General features: G+C 40.8%; 4 protein-coding genes across 10 annotated transcripts; all 4 read right to left on the reverse strand.

Moving 5' to 3' along the window:
* Positions 1-89: 89 nt before the first annotated feature.
* On the reverse strand, positions 90-3,827 carry zgc:163014 (uncharacterized protein LOC100038766 homolog). Its single transcript, XM_042388551.1, has 13 exons — positions 3,648-3,827; positions 3,393-3,563; positions 3,208-3,313; positions 2,891-3,007; positions 2,688-2,801; positions 2,431-2,608; positions 2,223-2,351; positions 1,895-2,082; positions 1,610-1,806; positions 1,425-1,516; positions 1,279-1,333; positions 930-1,027; positions 90-728 (listed from the first exon to the last, which is right to left on the reverse strand). The coding sequence occupies exons 1-13, from the start codon at positions 3,707-3,709 to the stop codon at positions 505-507; spliced, it is 1,731 nt and encodes a 576-aa protein (XP_042244485.1). The 5' UTR covers positions 3,710-3,827; the 3' UTR covers positions 90-504.
* Positions 3,828-5,593: 1,766 nt separating this feature from the next.
* tmed8 (transmembrane p24 trafficking protein 8) lies at positions 5,594-9,235 on the reverse strand. 2 transcript variants are annotated; one of them, XM_042387925.1, is made up of 6 exons: positions 8,850-9,235; positions 8,364-8,475; positions 8,146-8,239; positions 7,956-8,049; positions 7,439-7,732; positions 5,594-7,233 (listed from the first exon to the last, which is right to left on the reverse strand). In XM_042387925.1, exons 2-6 carry the CDS (start codon positions 8,471-8,473, stop codon positions 7,016-7,018), a joined length of 810 nt encoding a protein of 269 aa, XP_042243859.1. In that variant the 5' UTR covers positions 8,474-8,475; positions 8,850-9,235; the 3' UTR covers positions 5,594-7,015. The 2 variants fall into 2 exon arrangements, with proteins under 2 accessions (XP_042243859.1, XP_042243858.1); XM_042387924.1 differs by lacking the exon at positions 8,850-9,235 and adding an exon at positions 8,612-8,819.
* A 65-nt stretch (positions 9,236-9,300) lies between these two features.
* On the reverse strand, positions 9,301-13,161 carry noxred1 (NADP-dependent oxidoreductase domain containing 1). Of its 2 annotated transcripts, none has more exons than XM_042387921.1 (6): positions 12,867-13,161; positions 11,166-11,350; positions 10,659-10,836; positions 10,420-10,574; positions 10,072-10,267; positions 9,301-9,969 (listed from the first exon to the last, which is right to left on the reverse strand). In XM_042387921.1, the coding sequence occupies exons 1-6, from the start codon at positions 13,022-13,024 to the stop codon at positions 9,828-9,830; spliced, it is 1,014 nt and encodes a 337-aa protein (XP_042243855.1). In that variant the 5' UTR covers positions 13,025-13,161; the 3' UTR covers positions 9,301-9,827. The 2 variants fall into 2 exon arrangements, with proteins under 2 accessions (XP_042243855.1, XP_042243854.1); XM_042387920.1 differs by having other exon boundaries at positions 10,659-10,839.
* A 69-nt stretch (positions 13,162-13,230) lies between these two features.
* On the reverse strand, positions 13,231-27,740 carry LOC121880594 (autophagy-related protein 2 homolog B-like). Of its 5 annotated transcripts, none has more exons than XM_042387915.1 (44): positions 27,641-27,740; positions 27,280-27,432; positions 26,602-27,014; positions 26,326-26,488; positions 26,059-26,211; positions 25,864-25,966; positions 25,321-25,483; positions 25,042-25,221; positions 24,836-24,932; positions 24,553-24,717; positions 24,282-24,433; positions 23,909-24,020; positions 23,384-23,627; positions 23,098-23,260; positions 22,858-22,950; positions 22,562-22,750; positions 22,056-22,329; positions 21,837-21,945; positions 21,557-21,758; positions 21,132-21,274; positions 20,658-20,815; positions 20,374-20,549; positions 20,112-20,262; positions 19,816-20,018; positions 19,055-19,135; positions 18,815-18,921; positions 18,632-18,724; positions 18,468-18,538; positions 18,300-18,376; positions 18,024-18,194; positions 17,789-17,924; positions 17,501-17,700; positions 17,170-17,399; positions 16,959-17,076; positions 16,652-16,843; positions 16,473-16,574; positions 16,290-16,368; positions 15,988-16,198; positions 15,835-15,904; positions 15,670-15,752; positions 15,432-15,553; positions 14,839-14,993; positions 14,602-14,751; positions 13,231-14,502 (listed from the first exon to the last, which is right to left on the reverse strand). In XM_042387915.1, exons 3-44 carry the CDS (start codon positions 26,761-26,763, stop codon positions 14,272-14,274), a joined length of 6,234 nt encoding a protein of 2,077 aa, XP_042243849.1. In that variant the 5' UTR covers positions 26,764-27,014; positions 27,280-27,432; positions 27,641-27,740; the 3' UTR covers positions 13,231-14,271. The 5 variants fall into 5 exon arrangements, with proteins under 5 accessions (XP_042243849.1, XP_042243851.1, XP_042243852.1 ...); XM_042387917.1 differs by having other exon boundaries at positions 27,280-27,347; positions 27,641-27,712; XM_042387918.1 differs by lacking the exon at positions 27,280-27,432 and having other exon boundaries at positions 27,641-27,726.
* Between the last annotated feature and the right edge of the window lie 210 nt (positions 27,741-27,950).

A 27,950-nucleotide genomic window follows, 5' to 3' on the forward strand; every position in this document is an offset into this window, starting at 1 on the left:
AGCAGCTCCACCGACACCACGCCACGTCTTAAATAAAATGCTTTGAAAGTGATCTTATTTCCGTGCACTTAACTTAAATACAAAGGAAATTTTGAATTAAAAACATTTATTAGCATTTTGATATCAATTTTAATTAAGACTTTATCTGTTTTACATAGTCCAGCAAAGAGATAAAGGACATGAGTAATGTGTACAACATGCAGATCAGAGATTTGTTATGCAAAGCGCAAATAATCTCTCAGCCGACCACTTGCAGCATATTGCCTGTGTGGAGGAGGTATGGGTTGTTATTAAAGAGACTACAATGAAGGAATAGGCAACAGATATATCACACAAAACTCACATATGTGAGGAAAAGCATTCAAATAGAAAAATTGTTACAGACAAATACGCTTGAAGATGCTGTCATTTTTCTGTGACATGATCAGGTCAGTTCACAGCATCGTCCACTGTTTTAAAAAGATCAAAAACTGTCCTGTTTGGATTTCTTCTCAGATGAAACCATCATTTATCAGCAGGAATCTCCACTGTGCACTTGACTACATCACTGTAGAAGGTACCAGAGCAGTCTGACCCACCAAACACCAGCAATGTGCAGTGGACACGTTCACCTTGTTCGTACTTCTGAGTGTCCGTTAAGATGGAGCAGCCCAAATTGATCATGCTGTGTCCAGCACGCGGCTTGGAGCAAAGCAGAGAAGATGCCACTGAATTCCACATATTAGTGTCTGAGGAGAAATTAAGGCAGGAGGATTTACTGTACATAATATATTTGCGTAACATTAGACAGGGTGACTCAAAATAAATGTACAGGTCTGTCATGATGCAAAACACCAAGGACCCCACTATTAAATTTTAAGTTGTATTACGTATGTATATGTAGATTGATGTGGCACAAATGAGAGTAAAATGAATGGCTCAGCACTCACCAGTGTTGAAGATATGTACATCCTGCAGGGCTCCAATTGCACTGCAGCCTCCACTGACTAAAATCCTGTTGTCTGAAACTGGGAGTGCTGTGTGAAACCTGTCCATGTAAAGGATGTTTTTCAGCTGCACTGTTATTCTTCTAAAGTCAGTTTCTACATCTTATCTAAATAAGTAATTCTTATTATTTCATCTTCAGCAATTAAATCTAACATGTAATGTAGAAAGGTGATATTTTGTGCAGTTAAAGTACATTAAATTCAAGTGCTGTTCTGTCTAAGATGCCAAAAATACTAAAACCAGATGGCCACATCGATGACATTTCTCAAGGTTGATTAGATCTGTGCTCACCCTCGAGGCAGTGGTGGCATGTTCCCACACTTCACAGCTGTGTACTCCATGAATCCTTCACCCAAGTAAGAAAAAAAACACAAGTATCAGAGCAAACTTTGGACACAAAATGATCTCCTAGTGCAGTCACTGAATCCTCATCTTACCCAGATCTAGAAAATGGAGATCGTTCAGGTAGGTCGCAGTCTTCCGGCCGCCAAATATTATCAGCTTCTGTGAGAGAAGTGTGGCCGAGTGTCTGTTGAATCATAAACAGTGGAATTAATGAGAAATAAAGCTGTATTTGGGTTGCAGTAAATGTATTGTAGTCGTTTTGAAAAAGGACACCGACCCAAACCGAGGCAGAGGTTTGTCTCCCTCCACAATGGGCTGGTACCACAGTTCAAACTCTGGGTTGAAGATGTATAGAGCATTACTGCAGGATTTCTCCCCAGCAGAGTGGCTCGGCTCAACTCCACCGAAGACAAAAAGCTCTTTCTTATAAAAGACTGCTGAGTGATATGCCAGAGTAGGAACATTCCCTTTTGCCTAAATTGGATAAATCCACAAAAACAAAATTCTGCATCTCTGAGTATTTGAAATAGATAATTTCAACACTATGTTACAACAAACCCACAGTGACAAGCCTCCACTTCCAGGTCAGAGTGTTAAGGATGTACAGCTCACTGTAACGATGACCCTCCCTCAGGCCACCATAAACAAAGACTGCCTTAGAGTCTGGATCATAGGTTGCAGAGTGTCCTCGGGCACATGGTGGTACAGGTCCAGAAACAGAGGAGTTCATAGGATACCAGAAATCATTGTCTGGAAAGAGGACAAACAAGAAACCAGATGTGAAATTGACTCAATACGAAAATATTTTTATTATTTTCCTTTTTCTTGGGTCTTTTCAGCCACTTGGCAAATGGCTTCTAATAAAAGTAAAATCATCAAAGTCCACTGACCTAACTCAAGCTTCCACAGGGAGTCCTTGCAGTAGTTTTGATCTGTAATTTCCCCTCCAATGAGGATGGCTGTTTGAGGGTCAATCAGACACATCGAATGGCTCCAGCGCTTTGATGGACACACTGAAACTAATCATCAACTTTGTCAAAACCCATTTTCTTCATTGAGATGTGACCACAAAGTTTACAAGGCTTCTTTGTTTCTGACCTTCTCTGCTCTCATTCTTTATCTGCACCATCATTTCCTCTTGGCTGTTCATCCTTGACAGCCTCATCCTCTTGGGGGTTGAAGCTTGGTCTATGTCCTCAGTGAGACTGTCCATATCCTCAGAGCTCCATGTCAGATGGCCCCTCTTACTTATAACTGTCCGTCTGGGCGTTTTATCCTTTCAGTGGCACAGAACACATCACAGAGCAAGTTATTTACGTCACATACAGACATTGATGATATATTTTGACTCTTACCGTCGGCCAAACTGAGGGTTTAACTCCCACAACAGAATCGCTGGTGTCAATTTTATTAACTTGGATCTCAGCATAGCAAACGCTTTCCCCCAAGTGTGAGGAGTTGGGAGTTATCTGCAAGGCACAATTTGAATAAATTGGACCATTTTTAAACATAGCAACAAAAGATTACTATGGAACAATTTTCACTTTATTTATCTCACCATTTCATTTGTGACACTTTGGTGTAACGTGCAGGAGAGATCATTGTGCTGTTCTGGGAACAGACGTTTCCTTTGCACCAGTGGAGTACTGCTGAGGACGCTGGCTTTATCCTCCGTCTGGTCACAAATCATTGCGTCAAACAAAACAGTAAAATATGAACCAAGAGCCCAAAGGAGTGTACTCCTCTACATCTGAAAATTCAACTATCACCAATATTTATTAGCTTCATGGTCAGGCATATGAGATACTGTACACACTTTTGATACTTGATTGTTTTTTTATGCTTAACATTAACCAGGATTTTACAACCTCCTACCTCTCCACACACTGTGAGCACAATCTTGCCATAGACTCCTCTCCTGCCTCTCTCTGCTGCCACTGCAACAATGTCAGCGCTCCAGTCTCCCTCCCAGGTCAGGCACCTGAGTTCAAAAAGGCAAATTTACCAATTTAGACCTGAACTGAACTGAAGGTGTGGAAAATATATCCTCCTCCACATACCTTGCTTGAGATGTCAGAGTCCCAATTTTCTGGGCCTGAACCTCTGCACTGACCAGAACCTCTGCTGAGATCGTTGTCTCACTGCATGTCCATTCTCCCAGACAAAAGATGACCAGCTGCTTGGGTAGAGGCAGCGGGATGTGGACTTGAAAGCACCTTCGGTTGGATTTGCTGCAGAGACCCATGACAACGTGCTTGAACGGTTGTGTTTCAATAAGGGGGACATAATGAATGCAGGTTTTTAGAGAAGCCTACCTAATGAACTGGCGTGGAGCGTCACGCAGAGACCAAAGGACGTAAAAATTAAGCCGCCCCATTATTTGCAACACATCAACCCCTCGGAGAAGAAAACCCTTGCTGTGTCCGCGGATGGGAGGTCAGGATCATATCGCTGCCACCTGTAACTCCGGTAGTGACGCCTGATTGGCTGAGCCGAGCGCGAGGCCGCTGTAGGAACGCACACCTGAGACCACAATTAATTAAGCTAATAACGGGATTAAACGCGCACACCAGCGCTTGATTCTTCCACACCATTTTCGACTATTACTGAGTTATGTAACAATTAAGTAAATGTGTACAATAATTTCTCGAAAGTTCTGCCTTTTATGCTTTTTTTGTTTTGTTTGCCCCACCCGTGTTTCGTTTTTTTTTGTTTTTTTTACTATGACATGACTCTGAGCCTTTCCTTTCTATGTGAAATATCATAGATATGATCTATATTTGGGGAGGAAATATTTTTGTTTCGTTTGCCCCACCCGTGGAAGTGGAGAGAAACTTACTGTTTAAGTTTTGTTTTGTTTTGTTTTGTTTACTATGACATGACTCTGAGCCTTTCCTTTCTATGTGAAATATCATAGATATGATCTATATACTTGTAATCTTCTGTTTCTGTTTGACTAGAGAGATAAGGTGGTCATTTTTGAGGCTGTGGTTAGCTCGGTGTTGGACTGGACTTAAGTGTTTAAAACATTCAGCCCCCCTCCTGTGTGTAAGTGGGGATGAGCAAAACAAGAGAACACCACCACCACAAATTATGGACAATTAACATTGAAACCTTAGAGTTAAATTAGCTCCTCTCTGACACTGTCAAAAAACTTAAAAGATCCCCTCCAGATATAAAGTATAAATAAATAATCTGCCTTGAAAAATAATGTGTAGATATAATTTTTCCACAAAAAAAGTTCAATTTACTGAGTTAATCTCCTTTTCCCTCATTGAAAAATCCACAATCTATATTATTTTGCAAGACGGCTTCTATTTCACTAAAAAGTCAATTTTCAGTGAACAGTATTGCACTTGAGGCTTCAAGTTTCCATATCACCCTTCTGTAAGTTGTATACTGAACAACGACCAGCTCCAAAGTTGCTGTAATGTCAAAAATAAAGCCTGCAGGAACATGCCTTGAACTAAGATTTAAGGCTAGCACAGAGAAACTTCAGCAGATAAAAGTGAAAACAGCCTCTAGTGTCATTCTGCACAGTGAAGCTCAAACATCCAACTGAAGGAATAATAAGCTAATAAATGTATAGCTAATAAAACTAATTTTTGACCGGAGAGGGACGTCAACACTGACAAATAATAGATTTTGTTGCAAGGCTCTTGTATTGTATTTGCATTATGTTGCTCAGGTATAGATTATGTATTTGGAAACTGAGTGTATAAAAAACAAATCAATCAAATTTGTATCTGATAAAGTCAAGATTTATCCGCATGTTCAATAAGCTACTGCAAAAAGTATCATTTGGTTCTACACACATTTAATCTTAAATTCAAATTTAGTACTTTGAATTTAAATGAATAAAACACAGGATCATGTGAGAGTATTTTTTTAAATAATAAGTAAGTCTAAGAAAACATGAGTGACACTAGATGTAAGTCTGGGTTCTAACGGGCCTTTAGGGAGAGCCGAAAATAAAACCTGGTTTCATCAGCACCTCTGTAACAATTACATCAATCCCCTAATGCCGCAATTTAATGGAAACACAAGGGACCATCCTGAAGCGCTTTCTAATTGTGGATCAGCAGTGAGACTGCTATGAAATGATGGCGTCTCGGTTGGAATGAACCGATTCGGTTGAGAGACTGAGACTCCTTTTAAAAAAAGTTAATCATGTTGCAACATTCAGCTGCTACACAATGAACTACTATTTGCAGCTGTTCACGGTCTTTATTGGACTGATAAAAATAATCACAAAGAAAACTACATAATCTTCTCTTTATTGTGGAATATACAGTACATTTTCAGGAATCATAACTTAAAGGTACAGTACAGCAAACATGGGAAGCTTTCAATCAGTTGCTTTGCATCTTATGCTGCATTAGCAACTAAATTTGTGACATCTTTTTTTTTTAAACATGCGCACAAAGTGATTTGAAACAGGATGGAACAATTCTATTCAACACAATCAAATCCAAAGTATGTGCCCAACGCACAGAGAATATCCAGAATCACTGACCTTCACTTACATAGAACTGTGCACAAAATACATTTAGATGAAATATTACGACTGCTCCCTACCTCTAAAACAGCAAATTAAAAAAGGGGGGCAAGGCAAATGTAAATATTGAATCTATATTACATAATAGGAGCTTTATGCGATAAGGGATGGCTTTATTTGTGTCATAAAAAGCACACTCTGGATATCTGCGACCACTTGCTTCAGTACATTCAGCATTCTTGACTTAAATCTTCTACTGACACACCACTATGACAGTAGTATTTGTATTTCCATAATTATATTGTCAGTTAGCTCATGATTAGATTTGATTAAAAATAAGTTATGGCGCAAAGCAGAAGGTTAAATACAAGTGACAACAACAAGCAACATAATCATAATCATAGAAGGTGCGCACACACACACATACACACACACACACATACACACACAACAAAAAAACTCCCATTTCTATAGAGCACTGCTGATTAAGCACCTGGCCAGGTGAAATATATTCTGTGCAGGTGTTCCCTGATCACTGCTACCATAGAAATGTTACAGCTGAAGACGTTATATGTTTTATGACGGGCACTTGACCAAATAGTACTGTGCACACATGGGAACATGGCACATATGCAAGGCTTCTTCAAATATGTATCGGCAAGACACTGGAGCAAAATGTTGCATTCAAAACTATCCGACAACATACGTAAATTCAACATGTGGCAACACAAGCTGACAGTGATAAAAAATAGATATGCCTATATTTAACCTTTTCTATTATAACTTCATCTTTTCCACATATGGATTCAAAAATAGTTTGTCGTTCTTAAAAGGACCTGTGTGTAGGATTTAGTGGCATCTAGCGCTCCCCCTCCCCTTCTTAGTGTGTAGGCGAATCTGTGGTGGCTGTGCAACTCACAAAAAATGCTGTTGAAACATGGCGGTGTAACATGGCGGGCTCCGTGGAAGAGAACCCGCTCCCTGTGTAGATATAAAGGGCTCATCCTAAGCTAACAAATACACAGCAGTTCTCATTTTCAGGTGATTATTCACTAATTAAAAACATACTTATGAATATTATATTCCATTTCCGCCCAGTCCACTGCCACTAAATCTTACACACTGCACCTTTAAGAGTAATATTCTTCTGTAAATTATACATTCATAAACAAATAAATTGGCATCTCAGGCACTGTAATAAACTCTGTAGTAAAGAGTTTTATTTCGCCATAGTGAGTAGGAGTTGTCAAACTTCAGGAGGTACGTGCCTTCACCTGGAAAATCGTGGCTGCCCCCGAAGACGGACAAGTGGCTGTCCTGGCGGTATACAGGTAAGATTTCAGCCAAGTTTGAGTTGGTCTGAGTTTTGGAGCCCTTCTCAACATCGCCGTTACTGACAGGCCCTGAAATCACATAAAGCACTAAGTCAACATGATGCCTCAGCTGGAGGAAAACATTAAAACACAGTTATGGTGTTTTATAGATACACGCTGGCTGATTGTTTAACTAAGACATTGAATGAAAAGGTTAAAAACAGGCCTAAATGTCACTATAGGATGTCACTAAATTTAGGCTACCTCAAATTCTGAATTACATATACCGACTGACCTTCCAGCTCCTCCTCTTCATCTTCATCATCACTTGATTCACTGATGTGCACAGTGATAGACCGGCTCGTGACGGGAGTCCAGTCAAAATATATGCCGAAGCCAATGTCATAACCATCTGTGGCGAACTCCCAGCACACTTTTTTGGCCTCGGGGACAGTGGGCACGTGAACTGTCATGATGTCGCCTCGGTACACTGTCACCACGCTGTCCTTCTCCGTTCGGAGCTTCGCCTTGAGCTCCTTCAGTGCAGCAGATGTCCATGTTGTCGGAGGCTTCAGGGGCGGCATTTGGGCTGCATAACAAACAAATGGCAGTGTGTCCGCAGAGAAGAAAACAACTCTAATAATCATTTTAGCTTAGATAAGCCTTATAAAATTGCAGATGCATCATTTTAGAGCATATATTACACTGTGCTTTGCTGTTTTTTAACAAATTTAGAAAACCTTTGAAACCTTTGACCAAATCATACATAAAACAAAGCAGGAGTCATAACGGCATGCTCAGCAGGTCCTCACCTTTAATCTCACCGGAGAGCTGACAGCTCTCAACACTGTTGTTCTCCTCACCTCCTTCCCCCAGGGCTGGCTCAGCAGGGGCCTCTTCATTACCCTTGAAAATGTACACGCACAAAACTCATTATAGCAGAAATATGGTATTAGATTTCATCATTGACAGCTCATTTAACACACTTTGAATTTTAACTACCTCAGCATGCTGCCCTGAATCCTCCTTGGTTTCCTCCATCTCAGGTTGTTTTTTAGGTTGGCTAAAGCTCTTTGAAAGGTCTGTATTCTGGAGCCTGAAGTGATCACAAAGCACCAACATTAGTAGAAATTACAATATTTATACAGCAATGACATCAGGACGCAAGAAGTGTACGTTTCAGCAACTAATAGGCGGCACTTTCTACAGCAACAGGTTACCTGTCCGGCGGTCTGTCGTCGCACTGTTTGGATGTTATTCCCGGAAAAGACGAGAAGGACAGTGATGACAGCCGTGACTGGAGCTCTGATGTAGCTTCTAATCTCTCCATGGCTATAAAGACAAGACAAACATCTCAGCCTGCGTGGCTGAAACAGATGAAACCCCGCCCCTTCCAACCACAGGGAGGGAGACAGATGACAAAACTGCAACTAGCCTTCAAACACAGCATGTACACACCAAAACCCACCGCTGTTTGACATTTAACGAGCCTTTTAACCACAACACAGGCTGACAAATGAGTAGCAGAGGTCTTAAAAGAGTAATGTGTATATGTGGCGGGCTCTGGCTTCATTAGCAGCTCCAACCTCGTGAACTGACATTAGCTTAGCTCCAGGTTAGCTTCCTAGCAAGCAAAACAAACAACAACAAGAAAAAAAAAACGTGCGGAGGAAGCTGTGGGAACACTGGACAAAAACTCATCTTACCACGATGCAATGCTGATAATCTGACGATTTGACACGATTTTTACTTTAATCCCGAGTCAGCCCATCAGGAAATAAGCGTCCATATCACTGCAATCATGTGACGGATCTGATGGAAAAAACACGAATTTCTGAGACTTCCGTGTTTTCGCAAGTGAAGAGTCAGGATCCTGTGCAGTAAAAGCTAGTTGTGCCTCCACAATGAGGCTTTGTCGTGGTATATATACACATATATAGATTAGTATATATATTATATGGTACAGTAGATACAGAAGGCTTAACAGCAGAAGCACAGTGAAGATGACACCCTTTTAAGTTTAATGTAAATTTGTATGGAGATGTTATATGGTATCAAGTGATGACATATGTAATGTCTGTATTTTCCAAAAACAAAATCAGGGGGGAAAAAGCATTATCCCAGAGGACAAAAACACCAAAATAATTACCTCATATGTTAATTTTTTGGATAAATTTATTTGCGGTCAACAGGCTGACAAATCTGCTGATGCTTCATCCTTCATCAGAGTGTATATGACAGTGGAAACATCATTTTATCACCATTCAACAGAAAAGGGAAGACCCTCTGCTCTCCTCAGCACAGAATAAAATAATTAATGCATATTTGACATTTGTACGATGTCTTACATGTACAGAAGATAAAAATGTTGCCAGTATAATAAAACAAAAGTATTGCTGCTGTTCATAACTTCTAAATGTGCCTTGTTTTCCAGATATTTACCCTTAATCTCTGAAAAAAAAAAAACTATATCCTATAGCCTGTCAGGCCACAGTAAATCCATGTATTGCAAAATACACTTTAAAATCAAATGTAATTTTGAATATAATACATTATATCTGATAAAACTATATAATATGTATAATATGAGGAGCACAGACTTTAAACTATGATAGAGGGAAATCTTTTGAGAGTAAAAATTTTATATTAGGGTGTAAAAAGGTTTAAGTATAAATGAATTAATTTCAGTCCCATTTCACTGTGGTCTCCAGCATTGATTTGTATGCTGCAGAGATGCATTGCTGCATTGGTTTACTGCCTGACAGAAAGCGCAACAGTGGTGTCTCCCTGGTCTGGGCATCAGTGAGAGAAATCCAGGGAAAAGGCCTTTATGAAAATAAAATAAAAAAGTCAAAACACAACATTTTTGAATTGAATTCATTTAAATGAGCAGCATTACATTCTTGAACTATACTATATTATACTCACTCATCTGCAAGAAGGGAGGACGCATAAGATGTGCTGATGAAACTTTGTGCATTTAATTCCACAGTTTGTGGCCATTTTGCAAAGATGCATTTGATCACAGAGAGAGCATCACTTGACCCCAGACTGGCAGAGGTGCAGATGTTTAGCAGGCTGTACAACACTGCACACACCCAGTTCAGACCTAGAGAAATGCCACCTATACAAGGGTGTCACAAGTCATCTCAAACTGCTTTACAGGAATACATGAATGACAAATCAAGGGCGTAGCCTCACTGCACCAATCATGTTGCTCTAACTTGATATCTGAACATGACAAGGTCAAATTTAAGACACAAATATGAAACATACCCTTCATTGTAAGAGGACATGATGCCTCTGTGAGCAAAGGATCTTTCAAAGCCGCGGTCAGACAAGCGCAGGACAGCCACACATCTGCAGTGTCACAATCCACAAACACATACTGCGGTTTGACAATGAAGTCATGTCCTAGAAGTTGTGCTAATCTGAAATAAAAGATCATAAGAGAGGGAATCAGTGCCTGGAAATCCATCATTATCAGTGGCATGTATGTGTGAGTGTGGTAGTACCTGGTGACAGGCACAGCAGAGGTGAAGCTGTACACCAGGCAGTGCTTCGACAGGTGAGAGTGGAGATCAGCGCAGACTTTAGGCAGGTGAGATGGCAGACAGCAGAGGAACAGAACATCCGCCCACGCTGCCAGTCTGCGATTGTCAAAGAAACATTCAACGTCTGTCTGGACGAACGCTGCTGAAATACAGAAGCAATAAGACAAAAGTAGGATCTAAATAAAAGTGTGACTCTTTCAGTAAAGGAAGTATATGACTCACAATCACGTATATGAGCAAATTAGTATTTTGGAACACAGGAAACTTAATCATATATTATTAATATACAGCAACTTTATATGAATGATACAATATATAGATTAATTTATAATCTTCTGACACCTGACAATAAAAGCCTTTTTTACATGCAAAACAGAAAGTATAATGCAGTTCCAGTGATATTTATGAGTCAACACAAGCTAAAACTATTACATACTAACACACTCAACACTTTTTTTTTCAATGTACCTGCAGATTCTGGTCTTCTAGTAGAGATTTTAATATGTGATGGTTTGACACCAGTCTTTTCCAGGAGGGTGTGAAGCAACTGTTTTCCCATGTGACCCATCCCAAGTATTCCCAGGCAGAGGTCGCTGCTGTCTTCTCCTAATGCCAGTGAGTCTCTGTTTGTGGTGTGACTTTTGATGATACCTCTAAATGTATATATTAAAAAAAAATATATGGTAGAGGATGTATTCAGACACTTTACTTAAGTAAAATTAGCAATACTTCACTGTAAAAATACTCAAACAAAAGCTCTGATATGAAGATAAACAGCTAGACAGATATAGTGCTTTATAGATCCCAGCAGCATTACAGCAGCCAAATCACACATGAATCACAAAACAAACAACATCAGGAGAGTCAAAGAGGTAGACAAGGAAATAAAGCAATGAAAATATAGGGTAGGATGGAGATGGTTACAACACTTTTTGCATTTTGCTCAATTACTCTGAGTCTATATACTCTAGACCAACACAATTTGAATATCTGTAATCTTATTACCCCCATCATTAAAATATGTCTGCACATGATAATACACTCAGAAGTTGAAGTGAAGAGGAGACGTCAGGTGTCGCTTCTTACCCCAGACTTGAAACTAACTAGAAACTGAACCTCAGATAAAAACTAGGACCTGATACTGGTTAGTGAAATTCTAATATAGATTCAATGTATATGTAAATGTTACTTACTGTAAGTGAAAGTTTGTTAAGCAATGTACTTTAAGTATCAAAAGTACTCAATGCAGAAAAAATAACCCTGCGAGTATACTCTTAGTAAAGTAATACTCTATACTCTAAGTAAAAGTGCATAAGTATTATTAGATTGCTGTAGTTAAAGTATTGCAGTAAAAGTCGTGGTTTGGTCCCTCTGACTGATATATTATCATATATGACATCATTAGATTATTAATACTGAAGCATCAGTGTTAGAGCAGCATGTTACTGTTGTAGTTGCTGGAGATGGAGCTAGTTTGAACTACTTTATATACAGTCAGCTAGTTTAGTCCAGTGGTTTCCAACTTAAGGGTCGAGCCCCTTCAAAGGGTCACCAGATAAATCTGAGGGGTTGTGAGATGACTAATGGGATAGGAAAGAAGAAAAAACAAAGTTCTGATACACAAATCTGTTTTCAGTTTTTGGACTTTTTCTCTAATCTTTGATTTTTGGTGAAATATTGGATCATTTGAACATTTATTGAAATGAAACCATGTGAGAAGTTTAGAGGGAAAAATACTATTTGGGGGAGCTGTTTATCATCTTTAACAATGATATGTTGTATTTTAAATGCTTGTTATATTATCCATTGTATCAAATCATCTAACTAAAGCTGGCAAATAAATGTAATGGAGTAGAAAGTACAATATTTCCCTCTGAAATGTAGTGGAGTGGATGTAGAGAGTAGCATAAAATGGAAATACTAAAGTAAAGTACAAGTACCACAAAATTGTATTTTAGTAAGTGTAGTTACTCTCGACCACCGCCTATATTTCATGAACTCGGTATGTTTTACATGTAAAATCTTAATCTGTACTTACTTGAATCAATGTACTTTAGCTTAGTTATATTATAACAGCATAAAGGATGATAAAAGTTGTTGTAAAGTTCTTCCTGAGTAGTACAAACACTATAAACAGTCATAACTTACACGTCATTAAGTTAATGTTACCTCAGTGACTGTACAAGTCCACAGAGGAAAGATGCGTGAGCGCAGCCGCAGACTGTCAGTCCAGCCGAGCGAGGACGAAGATAAAGTAAGTTTTTCTCATCTTCCGTCAGTCCAGTCTCAAAAGAAAGACTGCTTAAATTAGCGGTTAAGTCCACCATCGCCTTAACGTTTTAACAAAAAGTTTTAAGTTAGATTTATAACGTTACAACACAGCTTTGCAAAAAAGCTTAGCTTGCCCCGTCTTCATGTTACCATGGCAACGTTAGAAACTTCTGATTAACCGGAAGGACATCCATGACAACTTCAGGAAAAAGTTATGTATGTGACATAAATGAAAGTCACATGCAGTTCTTCTCTACTGAGGTGGATTTAAACTTTTTTATTTCCCTTTCATGCTTTTAATACAAATTCAAGAATCAACTGTACACATATGTACAAGAAATATTATTCTTCTTTCCACATAAACAAGGAAATGAGCAAATCATATAACTGCAACACAACAAAACACGCCAAATATCAATATTCAAAACACATACACTTAAAAAAAATCCATTGACTAGGATATTAAGACTTTGCTTCAACATATTGAGTCGATGCAGTTTCTTTTACAAGTTTGTGTCTACAATTTAAACATGTGAGCAGCAGACTGGCTGAATTAAACATTTGAAACTGCTTTTCAATTTTTAAAGTAGCCTCTCAGGACAGCAGCTTTTTGTGAAAATTACACAACATTGATCACAGCTCAAAATAAAATTGTATTATAACAAATTTGGGTCATCTTCCCATCTATCATTCATTTGGGCAAGTAACCCATAAAAGTGCTGATTACAGAACTTAACACAGCTGTAACATGTTCAGTCTCTATCTCTTACATCTCCATGAAATGTTAGGAATATTTACAGTAAATAACAAGGCCCACATACAGTACATATTATATAAATTAAGCGTCATCACAACTATAATATTAGGATGAGAGAATGCAACCACACACAACTTGTAAACAGAGCTGTTTGAAAATGACGCAAATGTTTGAGCCTCATGAGACAACAGCCTATTTCCTCATTGTTATGATTTTACATTTAAAATGCCATTTCTATCCTACAACAGAACATAATCCACATAAAGATGATATGTGGCTCATTATTTTCTCGTACATCCCTCTGATTAAACATACAGTTGGACAATGCTGATAACCATGAAGGCACTGTGAGGGAACCGGTAAGCTCACGAAAGCTGAATCACAGTAGCTCAAATTGCCACGAGATGAACATTACTGTATTTACACCAGGCCTGGCTATCCACCTCTGAGAAGTTCGTCTTCGAAAATGCTCCGAACAAAGTTTCCAAAAAAATCAGCTGTTGCTTCTGCACAGTCATGGTTTCAGTTACCATATGGCGACAGGAATTACTCCTCGCCTTGCCTCCATTTTTGAGACTCCTCCTGGCGTGCATCAGGATGGATCTGGTTCCTCATCCCACCCAAGACATTGGAAGTGGCTTCCGTGGCCATAATGAGCGGTTTGACTACTGCTGGCGGCAGCTGTCGGAGAACCCCACCCACCGCCCCCGTCATCCCGCGCTGCTCGTGTTCCCGGGTGGCTGTGTCATAGATGGTCAGTGCAGTGTCTGTGATCCCCTGTAGATGCACAAAACATGTAGTCCTCATTACAACAGAGCTCCTTTTCATTAATCTCACTGAATAAAAATGTTGGTGCTTTCAGATTGAATTGTTTACCTCTTTTACGACAGTGTAAGCTTTGGCTACACCTTCTCTCAGGTCAACGGGCTGATGAGCCAGTCCATAATAGGAGAACCGTTTTATCCTCTTCATGTCTCTCTCATCAGGCACCGGAGACACCATGTCGTAGGCCGTCTCAGCAGCTGCCTAAAAATGCCACAGAGCAATGTTTAAATCCTCATAAAAAGGCATTACTAGTGAATCCAGACTTTTTAGTGACAGCTGAGAGTTTACCTGGATGGTCCGCACCATCCTGTTGGTGAGCTCCAGAGCAGCCATCGCAGTAGAAGTTCCAAAGGAGGCGGTGCCGCGCTGAAACCCGCGGACTATCCGGCCATCCTTCCTGTACTGCTCAATCGGGAGCCACACCAAGTCCCTGAATCCCTGAACTGAACAGAACAGAACATTTGTTTCAAGAACAGGAACATATAGTATCTCAGAGATTAAGCTTGTAAACGACATTTACAGCAGTATTACAGCATTACATGTTGATCCAGCTTCAAATGCTTCTTCTATACTTTCAGCAACACAAATAAAGAGGAAAAAGTTTGTGTGGGACTAGTCCAATTCATTCATCTATCCATCTATCCAACTGCTTTTAAAAAAACTTAAGTTTACAGAGTGATGCAAAGAAGTAAATACTTGAGTAATAGTACAGTTTGGTGATATAAAGAGAAACTTTATATATTAATAGTGATACAAAGTTTAGCTGCTCAATCTCACTATATTACTTGTTTTACTTTTTGCTTCTATCATTTCTTATAACTATCAAAGTGCCTCCTGAAATATAGATACATCTGATGACACTAAAACGCCTTTCTACTTACCCAGTTGTACCAGTGAATGAATAGGTCCCACACCTCCCAGTAGTCCTGGAAGCTGGTTTTTCTTTATGTCATTTAGCCACTCATTTATTGCATAGGAAAACAGTTTATCTACACCTAATAAACTGGAAGACAGACAAGTATTAGTTTCCTGGGAAAGATTATTGTTTGAAGAGTGAATCGGTGATATCAAATAGTCAACAACAAAGTCTTGTACGATATTCTACTGAGATGAACTTACCCTTGTCTATAGCACAACCGTCTCAGTTTCAGCTCTGAACAATTCAGCTGTGTCAACCCGATAATGATCCCTGCAAATGTTCCCTGAAACAAATCAGTCATAAAGTCATTCATAAAGCAGAAATTAAATATCGTGGAATGTATTCACAGCCGTGTGACCGTGTACCTGCTCCATTGAAACATGTTTCCCATGGTAATCCAAGCGAATGGGGACCTCAGAGGTAAATCGAAACTCCCTGTTAGGAAAAGGAAACGTTACCAAAAAGCAATTGAACTAATCCTTCAAAGGGGTTTTATTATTTAGTGACTTAACACTGACCTAAAGAAGATTGGTTGGTCTGTGAAGGAAGGTGCAGACGCTTCATTTTCACTCCCTTCCTCCCTGCCAGATGTGGAGAAACCATTGTGGCTCAAACGTCTCTGAGCAGGCACTGAGATGATGGGAGCCGGGTCCAGGCTGCTGACAGCGTGCTTGGAGAAGCTGCAGGAGATCTCTGGGGCAGCAGCTTTTTTTGTAGAAACACAGACAGCTGCAGAACAAAATGTTATCATCAGAAGCCATTATTGGAAAGTTAAGTTTACAGAAAATGATTTTGGAGTGAACTGAATGATAGATTTTACCTTCTTGAGCAGGCGGTGAGAAAAACTCAACTTCAGTAGCAAGACTAGTAAAGAAGTCCTTCAGGAAGAATAGTGCATCCTTCAAACAAACAAAAAACACCACTGTCACTTCAGAAATGTTACAGTGATGATTGTAGGATATCTTGATGCACGTGAAAATTTGTCTGTGTCTGAGTCTTTTACCTGATCGATATTGAGGCGAAGAGGCATCAGGGAGACACGCAAACAGCACTCCTGTGGAGCCTGGCCTGACTCCGGACACATGTGCAGTGCCTTTACTGACAACTAAGAGCAAAAGCACACGAGATGTTACACCAGGATAAGACTCGAGTGGCTTAAAGTGCGAGTGTTGCCTTCCTCACCATGTTAGAATGGGCCTTTCGGGGCATTTCCTTGCTGGAGTACAAGTAGAGGAACTTGTTCATCTGTGACGTAGCCAGTCGGTCTCGAATCTCCAAATCCTGTACAACAAACACCTGCCGGGACACTGGCTGGTCCACTGCTGACCCTGAAGCCGCCTGGGTCTGTGGGTACACCTCATGCTGAAATCTCACCTGAGAAAAAAGGAAGGAAACAAGCAGGAAAATGGTGAAGAAATGACCCAAAGCATTTAGGTAATCTGCATATTTTATATCATAATGAGTGTTTAATACAGAAGAGAAACTTTACTTTGCTGAGTTGGATCTCCATCAGGACATCAGGGTTCCTTCCTTTTCCACCTCCTGCCCGTCCTGAAACCCTGGCCTGTCTGACTGGAGTTTGAGAAGGGGAGCTATGGGGAGTAGACCTGAAAGGCAGAGAAAAGGATCAAAATTAAACAAGTCTGATTAGCTTTGAAAACATTAACACAGCGTGCACAGTTACATAGTTCACGTCTCACCCCCGGCTTCTAGCAGGAGAGGCTGTGAAAGTCGCATTCCCAAAGTCTTTCCCACCATAAAGGTGCCACACGACAGAGATCTCCTTGATGAGGTAGCGCACCTCTGGGATGGGAAAGTTCATAGCTCCCCGGCTGGAATCACTCCCATCCAGCGGCTGACTGAAGTGATCATCTTTGATTTCCACGGGTTCTGAAGTAAGCTGCTTTACCACCGGCTCCTGATCACGATCCTGAAACAAATATTGCTGACAATGAGGCAACACAGTACAAGTGAAAACAGGCAATCTTTGTGTTACGTAGCCATTAACTGTGCGACTGAATACATCCTGACCTCTCCTCTGGAACCCGGTGTTTCCAGGATACAAAAGTCGTCCGTCTCTTGGGTCAGGTTCGGGACAGGAGTGATGAGAGGAGAGTGAAGCATGGGGTAAGTGGGGCTTGAGTCTTGGGTAAAATTCCCACTCTCATCTGGGAACAGGAACAGGTCTGAGCGAGGCGGGTCATGGTCATAATTCTGCTCCTCGTGTGCACCTGCAGATGTGAAATGGTAGAAAAACTTAAGTTAAGTTATATCATTCACGGAGCTAAAAATTTCATCTTTACTGAACCAAATTTTTACCGTTCTGTTGCGGCCCTGGTGCATGCTGCAGCCCATCAGTCTCCTCCATGGCTTCACTCATCAGATCCTGCAACATCTGCTGCTCAGTCTCAGCGAGCAGAGAGGTCTGAGATGTGGGCCGACTAGGAAACTCCGCCTGTCCAAATATACACTCAAACTAAGTATGTATAACTGGTGGAGCTTTGTAATTGTATTGTAGATATAATATTAGGTCATGAGTGGTGTCACTGCTGACCTTGTTTCTTTGTGTAGTGCTGCTGTGCTTGGCTTCTGGTTCTGCAGGGGGCAGCAAATCTCCATAGCTGGCTATATACTGGATAAGGTTCATAAGGGCAGCGCAGGAGTCCGAACATGTTCTGATGTGAATGACGTCACTTGAACAGCGCAGCTCAAACCTGGGCTCAGACTGTCATCCAAAACACAGTGAAAAAGTGTGTAAAAATGTGTGATTATTGTTTTTGAGAGATAATACTAAGAACGCTAATATCATTTAGAAATAGCTAACTCCTACCAATTTTCCATCCACTCCAGGTTTGACAGCTATAATCCTCAGCTCCAGTGTTCCCATGTCTACCACTTGGACATAGTCTGTGATGAAAAAAACAAAGGTAAGCATTGGTAAACGCTGCTAAAAACATTTCAAACATTCTGTTCAAAAACTTCACTGAAATCGACTTACCACGCACTAAATTGACAGAGACAGCATTACTCTTATCTGAGAGGAACAGAGCAGCTTCGTCCAAAATTATCCTGTAAACATTTAATAGAAGACAAACTCAGTTCTCAGTTGCAATCAAACTTCTCAGTTTAGTATCAGCAACAAAACCAGAAGACATTTCATACCTGAGTGTTGAGGACGAGTGGTCTAAAGAGACAATGCTGGAGATGCTAAATGTTTCTACAACCAACAGTGATCTGAGAGGCAGGTAAAGGGGTCTGTCAAGAGAAAAACAGAAGCCACATTCAAATACACACAAAGATGACAAGTAACTTATTACTGAATTGGAGGTCTGAAGTCTATTTTACCTGTAGTCTAAGGAGCAGCTCCATAGATGCAGGTGCAGGGTAGTGACAGATGTAGGAGGGGCGTAACCCAACACAGGCTCATCAGAAACATTCAAAAAGTCAACAATCTGTTGGAAATAAATTGGTAATTAGGTTACATATGTCTGATTTTATTGCAGTATATTTCCTAAAAGGTTCTCTGAACAATTCATGTAAAGGACACAAAAGAGGGAGTGAAGTGGCAGCCACATGTTGTCATACCTGGTCATACCAGCCCATGCTGGGGGGGACCACTCTGTGTTGAAGCGTGGCTCCTCTCACCCCAACAGCAACCAGAAATTCCTACATTTAAAAAGGAACAAATCACCACAGTGAGCACAAAAATGACTGAAAGAGATACTGCATTCAAAGCAAAAACAACTGAAAACTGCAAACACTGAAAGTGGTATTACATAAAAATATGTGTTGAGAAACAGATGCTACTACACGGCTGGGCTTTCAGTAATAATTCAATAATCAACATATAATTATGTCGGATGCTGAAGCATGGATGTGAAAACTCAATGGGCATCACTTATAAGAGGCGGGGGATTATTACTCTACCCTTATATGGCAAGATCAGGGCAAGATCAACCCTTATGGAAAATATTAAGGAAGTGTTTGATACAGTTTTAACCTCTAACTTATAATCCCTCCAAAGGGGTCATAAGATAGATTAAAGGTTGTAAGATCAGCAACACAAAATTATTATTATATTATTTTTTCCTGACTTTTCTCTATTTTTTGTGTTTTCTTGTAAAATACCGGGTAGTTTTGCATCTTCAGGCCTCTAAAAGTTATTCAAATGCAACAATCTAACATCACTCGATGAAACTACTTACAACTCATCAACCCATGTGACATGTGATGCTGGGGTCGCAAGTAGGCAGATAGATAAAATAAAGCACCTGTGTGAGACTCTACACTATAATGAACTGACGCTGTCCTGCTGGCCTTTTACCCGAGTGATGTGAGTTTCCTACCTTGACATTGCGTTCTGCGTTCTGTGATGAGATTTTGACAGCGACGGACACCATGCTGCGAGCCTCCAGACCAATACCCTCTGAGGGAGTGGAGGATCTTTCAGGAGGTGTCTCTGATTGGTAGATGGTTGGCTCTAGCCAATGCGGATGCGTCCTGCATGGCAACTTGATGTCTGAGACGGAGCTGCCTCCATCTACAAGTCCTGAGCAGATTATCAGAGTGTGATATCAGTGAAGGAGGTAGAAGTACATGAATGTGCTTGTAGGCACAGTGTGAATAAGTGTCGTTGGTTTACCTTGATGATACACGCAGATATTACTGGTGTGGAAGCAGATGTAGTGTTGGTCTTTATAGCCTTCATACTGCGTTACGCTGAACAGCACGGCATTTTTTATTTCCAGCCAGAACTCACCATGTTTGTTTTTCAGTACAGTTTTATCCTCCTTCTGGAAAAAAAGATGGAAACTCAACCTCATTATCCATAAAACAAGCTGTTAGCAATGTCTAAATAAAACTGTGAGGATAGTAAGTGATTACAAAAAAGGATATAAGTTTACCTTAGCATTAGTTTGAAGAGCCACCAGACCATGATTGACACTGAGGATGACAGAGAACAGGCTCTGGGAGGTCTTGCTCTGTGCTTTGGGCTTTTTCTTCTTGCGAGACCTGAGGCCGAGGTCAGAGGCAGGAGAGTAATAGTGCATGTTCTCCTCCTCGGAACCACTTGTCTCTTCTGCAACACAAAGCGCACTGGTTTTTAAACATGACCACCACTAATTTGTACTTTAATATTGAGAGTCTGCAAATTCATGAGCAGTGTTTTGGTTTGTTTTCGTCTCACCTTCAGGACCAGTCGAGCGGAACTGGCTGAAGCTGTCCTTGGAGTAAGTGTTGATCAACTGACTGGCAACAGAGAGTCCGACTCCATATGGCATGCTCTCCACCGTCTCCACTGGAGATGGAGCAGTGGGCTCCCACAGCAGCAGGTCATTGTTTATTCTACAGTATGAAGAACATAAATTTTACAACTTATATAGAATAGGTAGGAGTAAAGACAACAGAGATTAAACATGTTAACAACATGTTAGCTGGCTGTCAACAAGATTTAGGAACAAAACGTATTCAAACAATAAAATGGGAAATGTCATGTTCCACAAAATACTTTATCAACTGATTATGTGTTGATTTTCAGTGAAAAAGTTTGACTCATTTACTTTACTGGCTTTCTATACAACCCACATTTTACCTAATAATTTTGCTGTATTTTTATTTCCATCCAGCCCTGTAGTACTGTATCATATTATAAAGTCCATACCTGTTGTGTAGTTTTTCATAAAACGCCTTGCTGGGGAGCGATAATTGCACATTGGGGAAACACAGTTCAAGGATGAAACGAGAATTGTTCATGGTTTTTTCCTGGAACTCTGTCATCTCAGCAACATCACCGGGAATAACCATCTGAAAGAAAAAAAAAAAGATTTTTCTAAACGTGGGCTCATTGCCACCTGCTCTGTCAACAGCTTTTGTTTGCAAAGTAGTGCTCATGTTGCTGTTTGTATTACAACACCTGTCATACATTTTAATACACCAAACAGAGGATATCCTCACTCCTGAATGCAAATTTATCCACCTGCACATTCCCTGTAATACAAGCCAAAGTTCATCTACTTTAGGCCTATGCCCATCATCCAAGTATTTAAGCTTTCTTGATGTAAGTGGCCCTTTGTAGCCGTTACCCACCTCTTCATTCTCATACATAACCCTACGTGAAGAAAAGGGTGATGGTTCTGCTTTCCCAAAGTCACACACATCCTTCAGTGAATGGGCGGCCCCTTCCTCCTCTTCCTCTTCAAGTGAATGGTCCTCAGCCCCCTCGTCATCTTCAACTGTCACACGTTCAAGTATTGAGTGGACTGCGGTGGGGTTCATCTTCAGCACAACCCTGCTCAGAGAAAATTAACGTAACTGAGAGATGCCCTTGAACAGACGGATCAGGTTGAGGTTGGTTAGAGAAACATACCTCGGCCAATCAAATTTTACACTCTCAGATGTTGTCATGTCTCCATCCATGGTGTGGGACACTCTGAGGAACCGGGCAGCTGGTTGATCCGGCTCCTCCTGGAACTTCCCTGTAGAAACGGAGAAAAAAATATATATATAAAGCAGTTAGAGAACAGTTCCTCAGTTTAAAAAATATTCAGAGGGCAGTGTGGAAACTTTTCCCCCCCAGACCACGTACCAATAAGCTCCCTGAAAGTTAGTTCCATCTTGGTTTGATCAGGAGAGCTGCCACCCATGAACTCCGTTTTCACTTCCAGGTCTTCTAGTTCCAGGTAGAGTACTTCTTTCTGCAGAGACTTCTTGAACCAAGGACCCCTCTCCTGATCTGAGCGAAGGTCAGGGATGGGAAAGCGAACCGCAAGGCCCAGCACTGGGGCACTGACAGTTAATGATACATGACAACTGGAGGGTGTGTGGCTGTCATCAAGGAAAACTTCTGTAAAGGCCTTGTGCTGTAAAATGATAATGATCAACATTACATACCGTAATAACAGCATAAATATGCAGCAGTTTTTACCCTTTAACTAAGGGTAAAAACTACCCTTTAACTAAGGGCAAAAACTAACTATCAAACTGGATTACATCTGGCAGATATTCACAATAATCATTATTATTATTAGCATTATTATATCTGTGATATTCATATTCATAGAAACTCTTTTAAACTTCAGTTCCTGCCCTTACCAAGCTGACATGCTTATTATAGGATGTGTACATATGGGAGGCCATCATCTCTGTGGTTGCCAGCTTCTGAGGCTGAAGAAGTGAGTTGAGACGGTCTACGATGCTGATGTCAAGCTCAGTGCGCACGGGGCCCAGCTCCACCTGGATCTCTGCTTTCCTGGGGATGGTGCTGAGACGCACTTGACCGCCCTACATAAGACACAAAGTGCTGACTGAGTGGAATTCAACACAGGAAATGTGTCTGAGTGTTAAATGTTAGTGTTGCAGTTTCATATTGGACTAATAAATGCTTTTACCTGGGGGCCTCTGCGCTCAGCTTGTTTGTAAAGCAGGTGAAGGCAGGTGGTAAGTGGTGCATCAGCACTGGCTGTGGTGTCAAATGTCAGGAGCTGAGGTGTGACAGAGAAACTAGTGAGATACACTCTTAATGTCATGCCAGCTACAGCTTCCAAGCAAACAGTTTGTATGTGCAGTGTTTAACTGACCAAAGCTGAGTGCAGCGCTATATGTGCTTAGCTCAGGCTTGTAACTCTAACCTCAGTGTATTGAATGCCTCTTTGGGAGCCGCCAATGACAGCCTCCGAGGGGAACAAACACTCCAGCAACTCCATCTGATTAAGGGAGACGTCAGTACTAAAAGTCCGCAGGCTGGATCCCTGACAGTGTTCATAGTTTACCTTCAGACCCTGGCCCACAAACCTGCAGATAGAAACGAAGGTCAGACAGACATTTGTATCCTCCAATCATGAACCTGTCGCTGACCTTCAACAAGACATTAAATGCAACCTTACACAACAGGAATTAATAAAAAAAAAAATGCACCTGAGGTGGTCATGGGGACAAGCCTGATTAAAGACTGTTCGAGACTGAAGGAAAGCAGCTGGGTCGAGCTGGCCCGGGCCCACCATGCTGAAGAAGTGTGCAGCCATAGGGCCAAGAGGACTGGGCGTAGCATCTGGTGGTGGCAGCGGATCGATGTGGAGGACAGAGACAGCCAGGCTGCTCAGCGTTAGCCTCAACACCAGCTCTGGCCTTGACTCGTCACCATGGGTTTTGGATGGATGAGCTGAAATATATAAAAATATCAAATTTTCACTGAGGTGAAATGATAACCATGTGCAGAGTGATAAGAGTGTGTAGGCTTTCACTGAGCCAAACACAGCTGATAACACTTTCAGCTGTGGAGGAGGAACTAAACAGGGAGATATGCTGATGTAATCTTTGGTTGGGATGAAAGCCTGCATATTCCTTTTCCTCTCTAAAGCACATGGACATGGAGGGACTAGTATTCAACAGCTGAATGTGTATTAAGTATGTACAAATATACAGATTTATTTTGACACTTACAAGTTTGTCTCAGTAATTTATGAGGGAGTTGTGAGTCCCGTGACTGTATGGGAGTTTCACTAGTCTGCTTCTCTCTTTGTCGTGGTACATCCATGTAATCATCCCACAGAGCCTGCAAACACACACAAACACAGATTACACAGACAGTAGTTCATTTCCAGTAATTTCATCACATTCACTAAAACACTCATGTTCAAAATAGTCATTTTTATAGCTCCTAATGTTGTCAGTGTAAAGATTAAATGACACTATGCTGCCATTATCTGAGGATTTCAGGATCTTATTGAGTAACCAGACCACTGAGAGCCTTTACTCTCACCCATATTCTATTTAATTGTGAGTCTGTAAGCATGCTGATCAAACAAAGACTTACTGTTGTGTTTCCAGATGGAGACTCTCCTGGGGAGGCAGAGTAATTGCTATTGAGTGACAAATCCAAGTCAACAGTGGGTGGTTCACCCAGAGGGGGGAGCGATGACAAGCTGTGAGACATGTCCATGTCAGCCATGGAGAAGAACACATCATCTACACCAACAGGTTTAAAAAAGAAAAAAAAAGAAAAAAAAGGAAAAGACAATTAGATAGATTCAACCGTGACATTTGATGAGTAAGACAATGTGGGGGTTAGAGGACGGTGTTTCAACCTCGACTAGACACAGTCCTGGTGGTCTGGCTCTCAAAGAGTTCAGGGTCTGCTCCTGGCACAGCAGTCTCCTTCTTCAGACAGCGGTTCAGTTCCATATGAAGTCGATACTCATCCTCTTGCTGCATGGGTCGACTCTTTCTGTCCTTGGCCCATTCCTGTGCACCTTCACACAAATAGAAAGACATGCTCTATGTATTCTATTTTTAAGTAGCTTATTCAGTGACCTTTCTACTCTGTTTGATCCAAATTTCTATATCATCTGTGAACGGACAGATGCTCACCTCCACCAGAGAAAGCTCCACATAAGTCCAGAAGAAGATGAACTTGCCGCGGGGACAGCAGAATAATTAGTGTATCAATATGTCCAACAACATCCAGCTGAAAAGCAAAGCACACAAGAGAGCCTGGTTAAATGCAGTGCATAAATACTGAATAAACAATTCATATAATTAACATAATATTTTGTAATCAGAAATGGTTAATTCACCTTTGCTCCGGGCATAGCTAGGTTGTTTTTCAGAGTGAGGGACAGCTCAATTTTGCCACTGAGAATCCCAATCTGTACAGGCTGAAAAGGTGTTGTAGAGGACACAGGCTCCGTGAACTGCGGATGAGGCTCGCATATGATTTTGGGATTCCAGCTAGGAGAGAGCTTTGGCTCAGTCTCCTGTCAAAAAAATAAATAAATAAATACGAGATAAGATTTTTAAAAAGGCTTACACATACAACTCTTTTATACTGAATTTCAAAGACTTGCTACACCAACCGTTGGAGTGGGTGAAGATTTACAACCAGCTCGAGACACATCTGAGAACTCGTCCCAAAATACAGTGATGCCTTCCATCTGCAAGTTTTTATGAGCAAATGTGGTCGGCTGATGCACGTTCACATTCGAGCTCTCCTCGCCTGTTTCATCGCAGTAAACAATCCTGAAACAACCACAAGACACACAGAGCTGGACAACAACCTTCAGCAAACACTGTGTTTGCACACATGTAAATGTGCAAATACAAATGACCTACATCACATAAATACTGCACTGCTTCTTACGGACATCTTCCATACTGTATATTATCTGCAGCCTTTTTAACCGTCCACATCTCAACTGTATAAAAACTTCTCTATGTTGTCTGTGTGTTCTCCTCTACATCACTTCCTTTCTGACTGATTATAGATAATAGATTTAAGAAAAGAAATCAATGATGAATGATGACATTTAATTGGATTCACTTAGTGTTGAAAATGTTTCTAATTTTGCTAAAACTGCCTGAATAAGTCATATGTTGTCCCATTGACTGTCCAAACTTACTTGTTGATTCGAATCTCAAGAGCAATTCCAGTTTTAGAATTTTCTGGGATGTGTTCAACTCGAAGAACAGTATCCAAAAATGTCACTTTGACTCTTCTCAGAACTGCAAGAAAGGAAATATAAAGAAATTACTTCACGCAACACAAGGCTGGTAAACCTCTTTAAATGTTTCCTGGCATTAGAGACATAATGTACCTGTCTCTATTGTTTCTGCAAACTTTTCTAATCCCTCAAAAGGCTGGAAGCTCTCTCCCATGTCGTCGGTGAGTTTCTGGCTCAGACATTCTTTGGCGAGTTGCATGCTGCTCGTCATGAAACTGGACCAGTACATGGGCTCAACACCAGAAGCTGGAAAAACAGCCAAGGTGACAGTAACATTAATTATTTGTCAACTTGTTAGTATATAACAAAATGAGAATTTGTTTTTCTCAATCCTTTTCCAACTATCTAAAACCTCCTTACCAACTCTTGGTCTTGGTCTTAACACCATCTCCAAACCCTTGATCTCTAGGGCACAGTTTTCCTGCAGCAGGGCTGCCCATGGGACAGTCAGTGAAATTGTCTGGATGAACCCCGCGATTACCTCGAAAGGGGCATCTGCCGTCTCTAGGAGCTCATTCAGTGACTGAGGAACAAAGAACAATGCTGAGACTTCTCTTAATTCATGTGGATTTTTGTGTTCAAATCAAGATAATTCATCTGCTGCATTTCCTGCCATCAAGGTAAAACTACACATACCCATTTATCCAGGGGAACTTGTGCAAGTGATCCAGTGCCTTGATAGAGGTCTAAGCTGAGCTGATCCAAGCTCAACTTCTCCTGCAGAAAGTTGCCTAGATACCGATGCAGGAGGTATCTGCACGCCCGCTTCTTGATGGACTCCGAAAATGGCCAAGGCATCTTAACTCAAGAGGTGTACAGTATAAAGGTAGTGAAAGGGGTCTTGAGGCTTTTGCAACCAGAAAGCTATAGCTACCCAAACAGCTATGAGTCAATTACTGATGTTACAGCTCTGTCATCCTGTCGACTTAAAGACATCAAGAAATCGTGAGCTCAAACATCCTTCATATCCCAAGATCAGGGACACTTTGGAGGATGTGTTGACACTCAGAGATGTGTGTGGAAATTGGTCCGACTCCAGTTTGCTGCGCCTACAGAAAAGAAACACATGTTGTCCCCCTTAGTAACTTGAGACTTGTGTCTCTGATGTTTACAACACATCAGAGACACAAGCTTCAATTTAAGAAAGAGACAGTTTTATGTGGCTGTTGCTGCTTGATAATATAATGCAGCATATAAATTGTCCGAATAACATTAATGTTATTCTAAGCACCCATCTGCCGTCATTCTAGTGCCAGTGTAAACTAAGCAAAAGCAATTGCGAAATAGCTGTTAGCATGCCACACACTTGCTAACCTGGTTAGGTTCACTTCAGCAGAGCTGTCATCGTAGTCAAGAGTCGGAAGATGTGCTTTGACTGCTGGCTAGACAAAGACATGTCATTTGGCTAACTAGCCGGCTAGTAAATTTGAGGTTAATGCCGTCAGCTGTCCTATAAAGCACTCCTGTCTGCAAAGAAAGACAACATTAGCTAAGCCGGCTAACGTCGCGCTAGTTAGCTTACTGGCTAATCTAAAACCAAACAATGGTCAAGTTATTTACTGTAACATAACAGATGCACACTGACGGAAACACTGCATATATACACCAGTGCGATGTGCCGACAGACACCAGTAAGAGAGCAGAGCTGAAGATGTTAGAGCAGCTCTTAAATTACCTTCTGACTGACTTGTTTACAAACACTTTCATGACTCCGCACCTTCACCCAGCACACTGCGGGGCGGGATTAGACAGTGATGTCATAACATGGCGGGGGACTCTTTTTTAAAACTTTATTAACTATTATTAACTTTATTATCTATTCTAAGTATATTAATGTTACATTTATGGCTGATTTTTTAAAAGTATAAATATGTTCTGTTTCGGTTTTTTTTTAATAAAGTTACAACAGAAAAATTGAGAAACAAGCTTAGATCATCAATCTTATTATTTTAGCTAAGTTTCATATTCATAAGTGTAAATTTGCC

Source organism: Thunnus maccoyii, chromosome 16, assembly GCF_910596095.1.
Source record: "Thunnus maccoyii chromosome 16, fThuMac1.1, whole genome shotgun sequence".
Taxonomy (NCBI): domain Eukaryota; kingdom Metazoa; phylum Chordata; class Actinopteri; order Scombriformes; family Scombridae; genus Thunnus; species Thunnus maccoyii.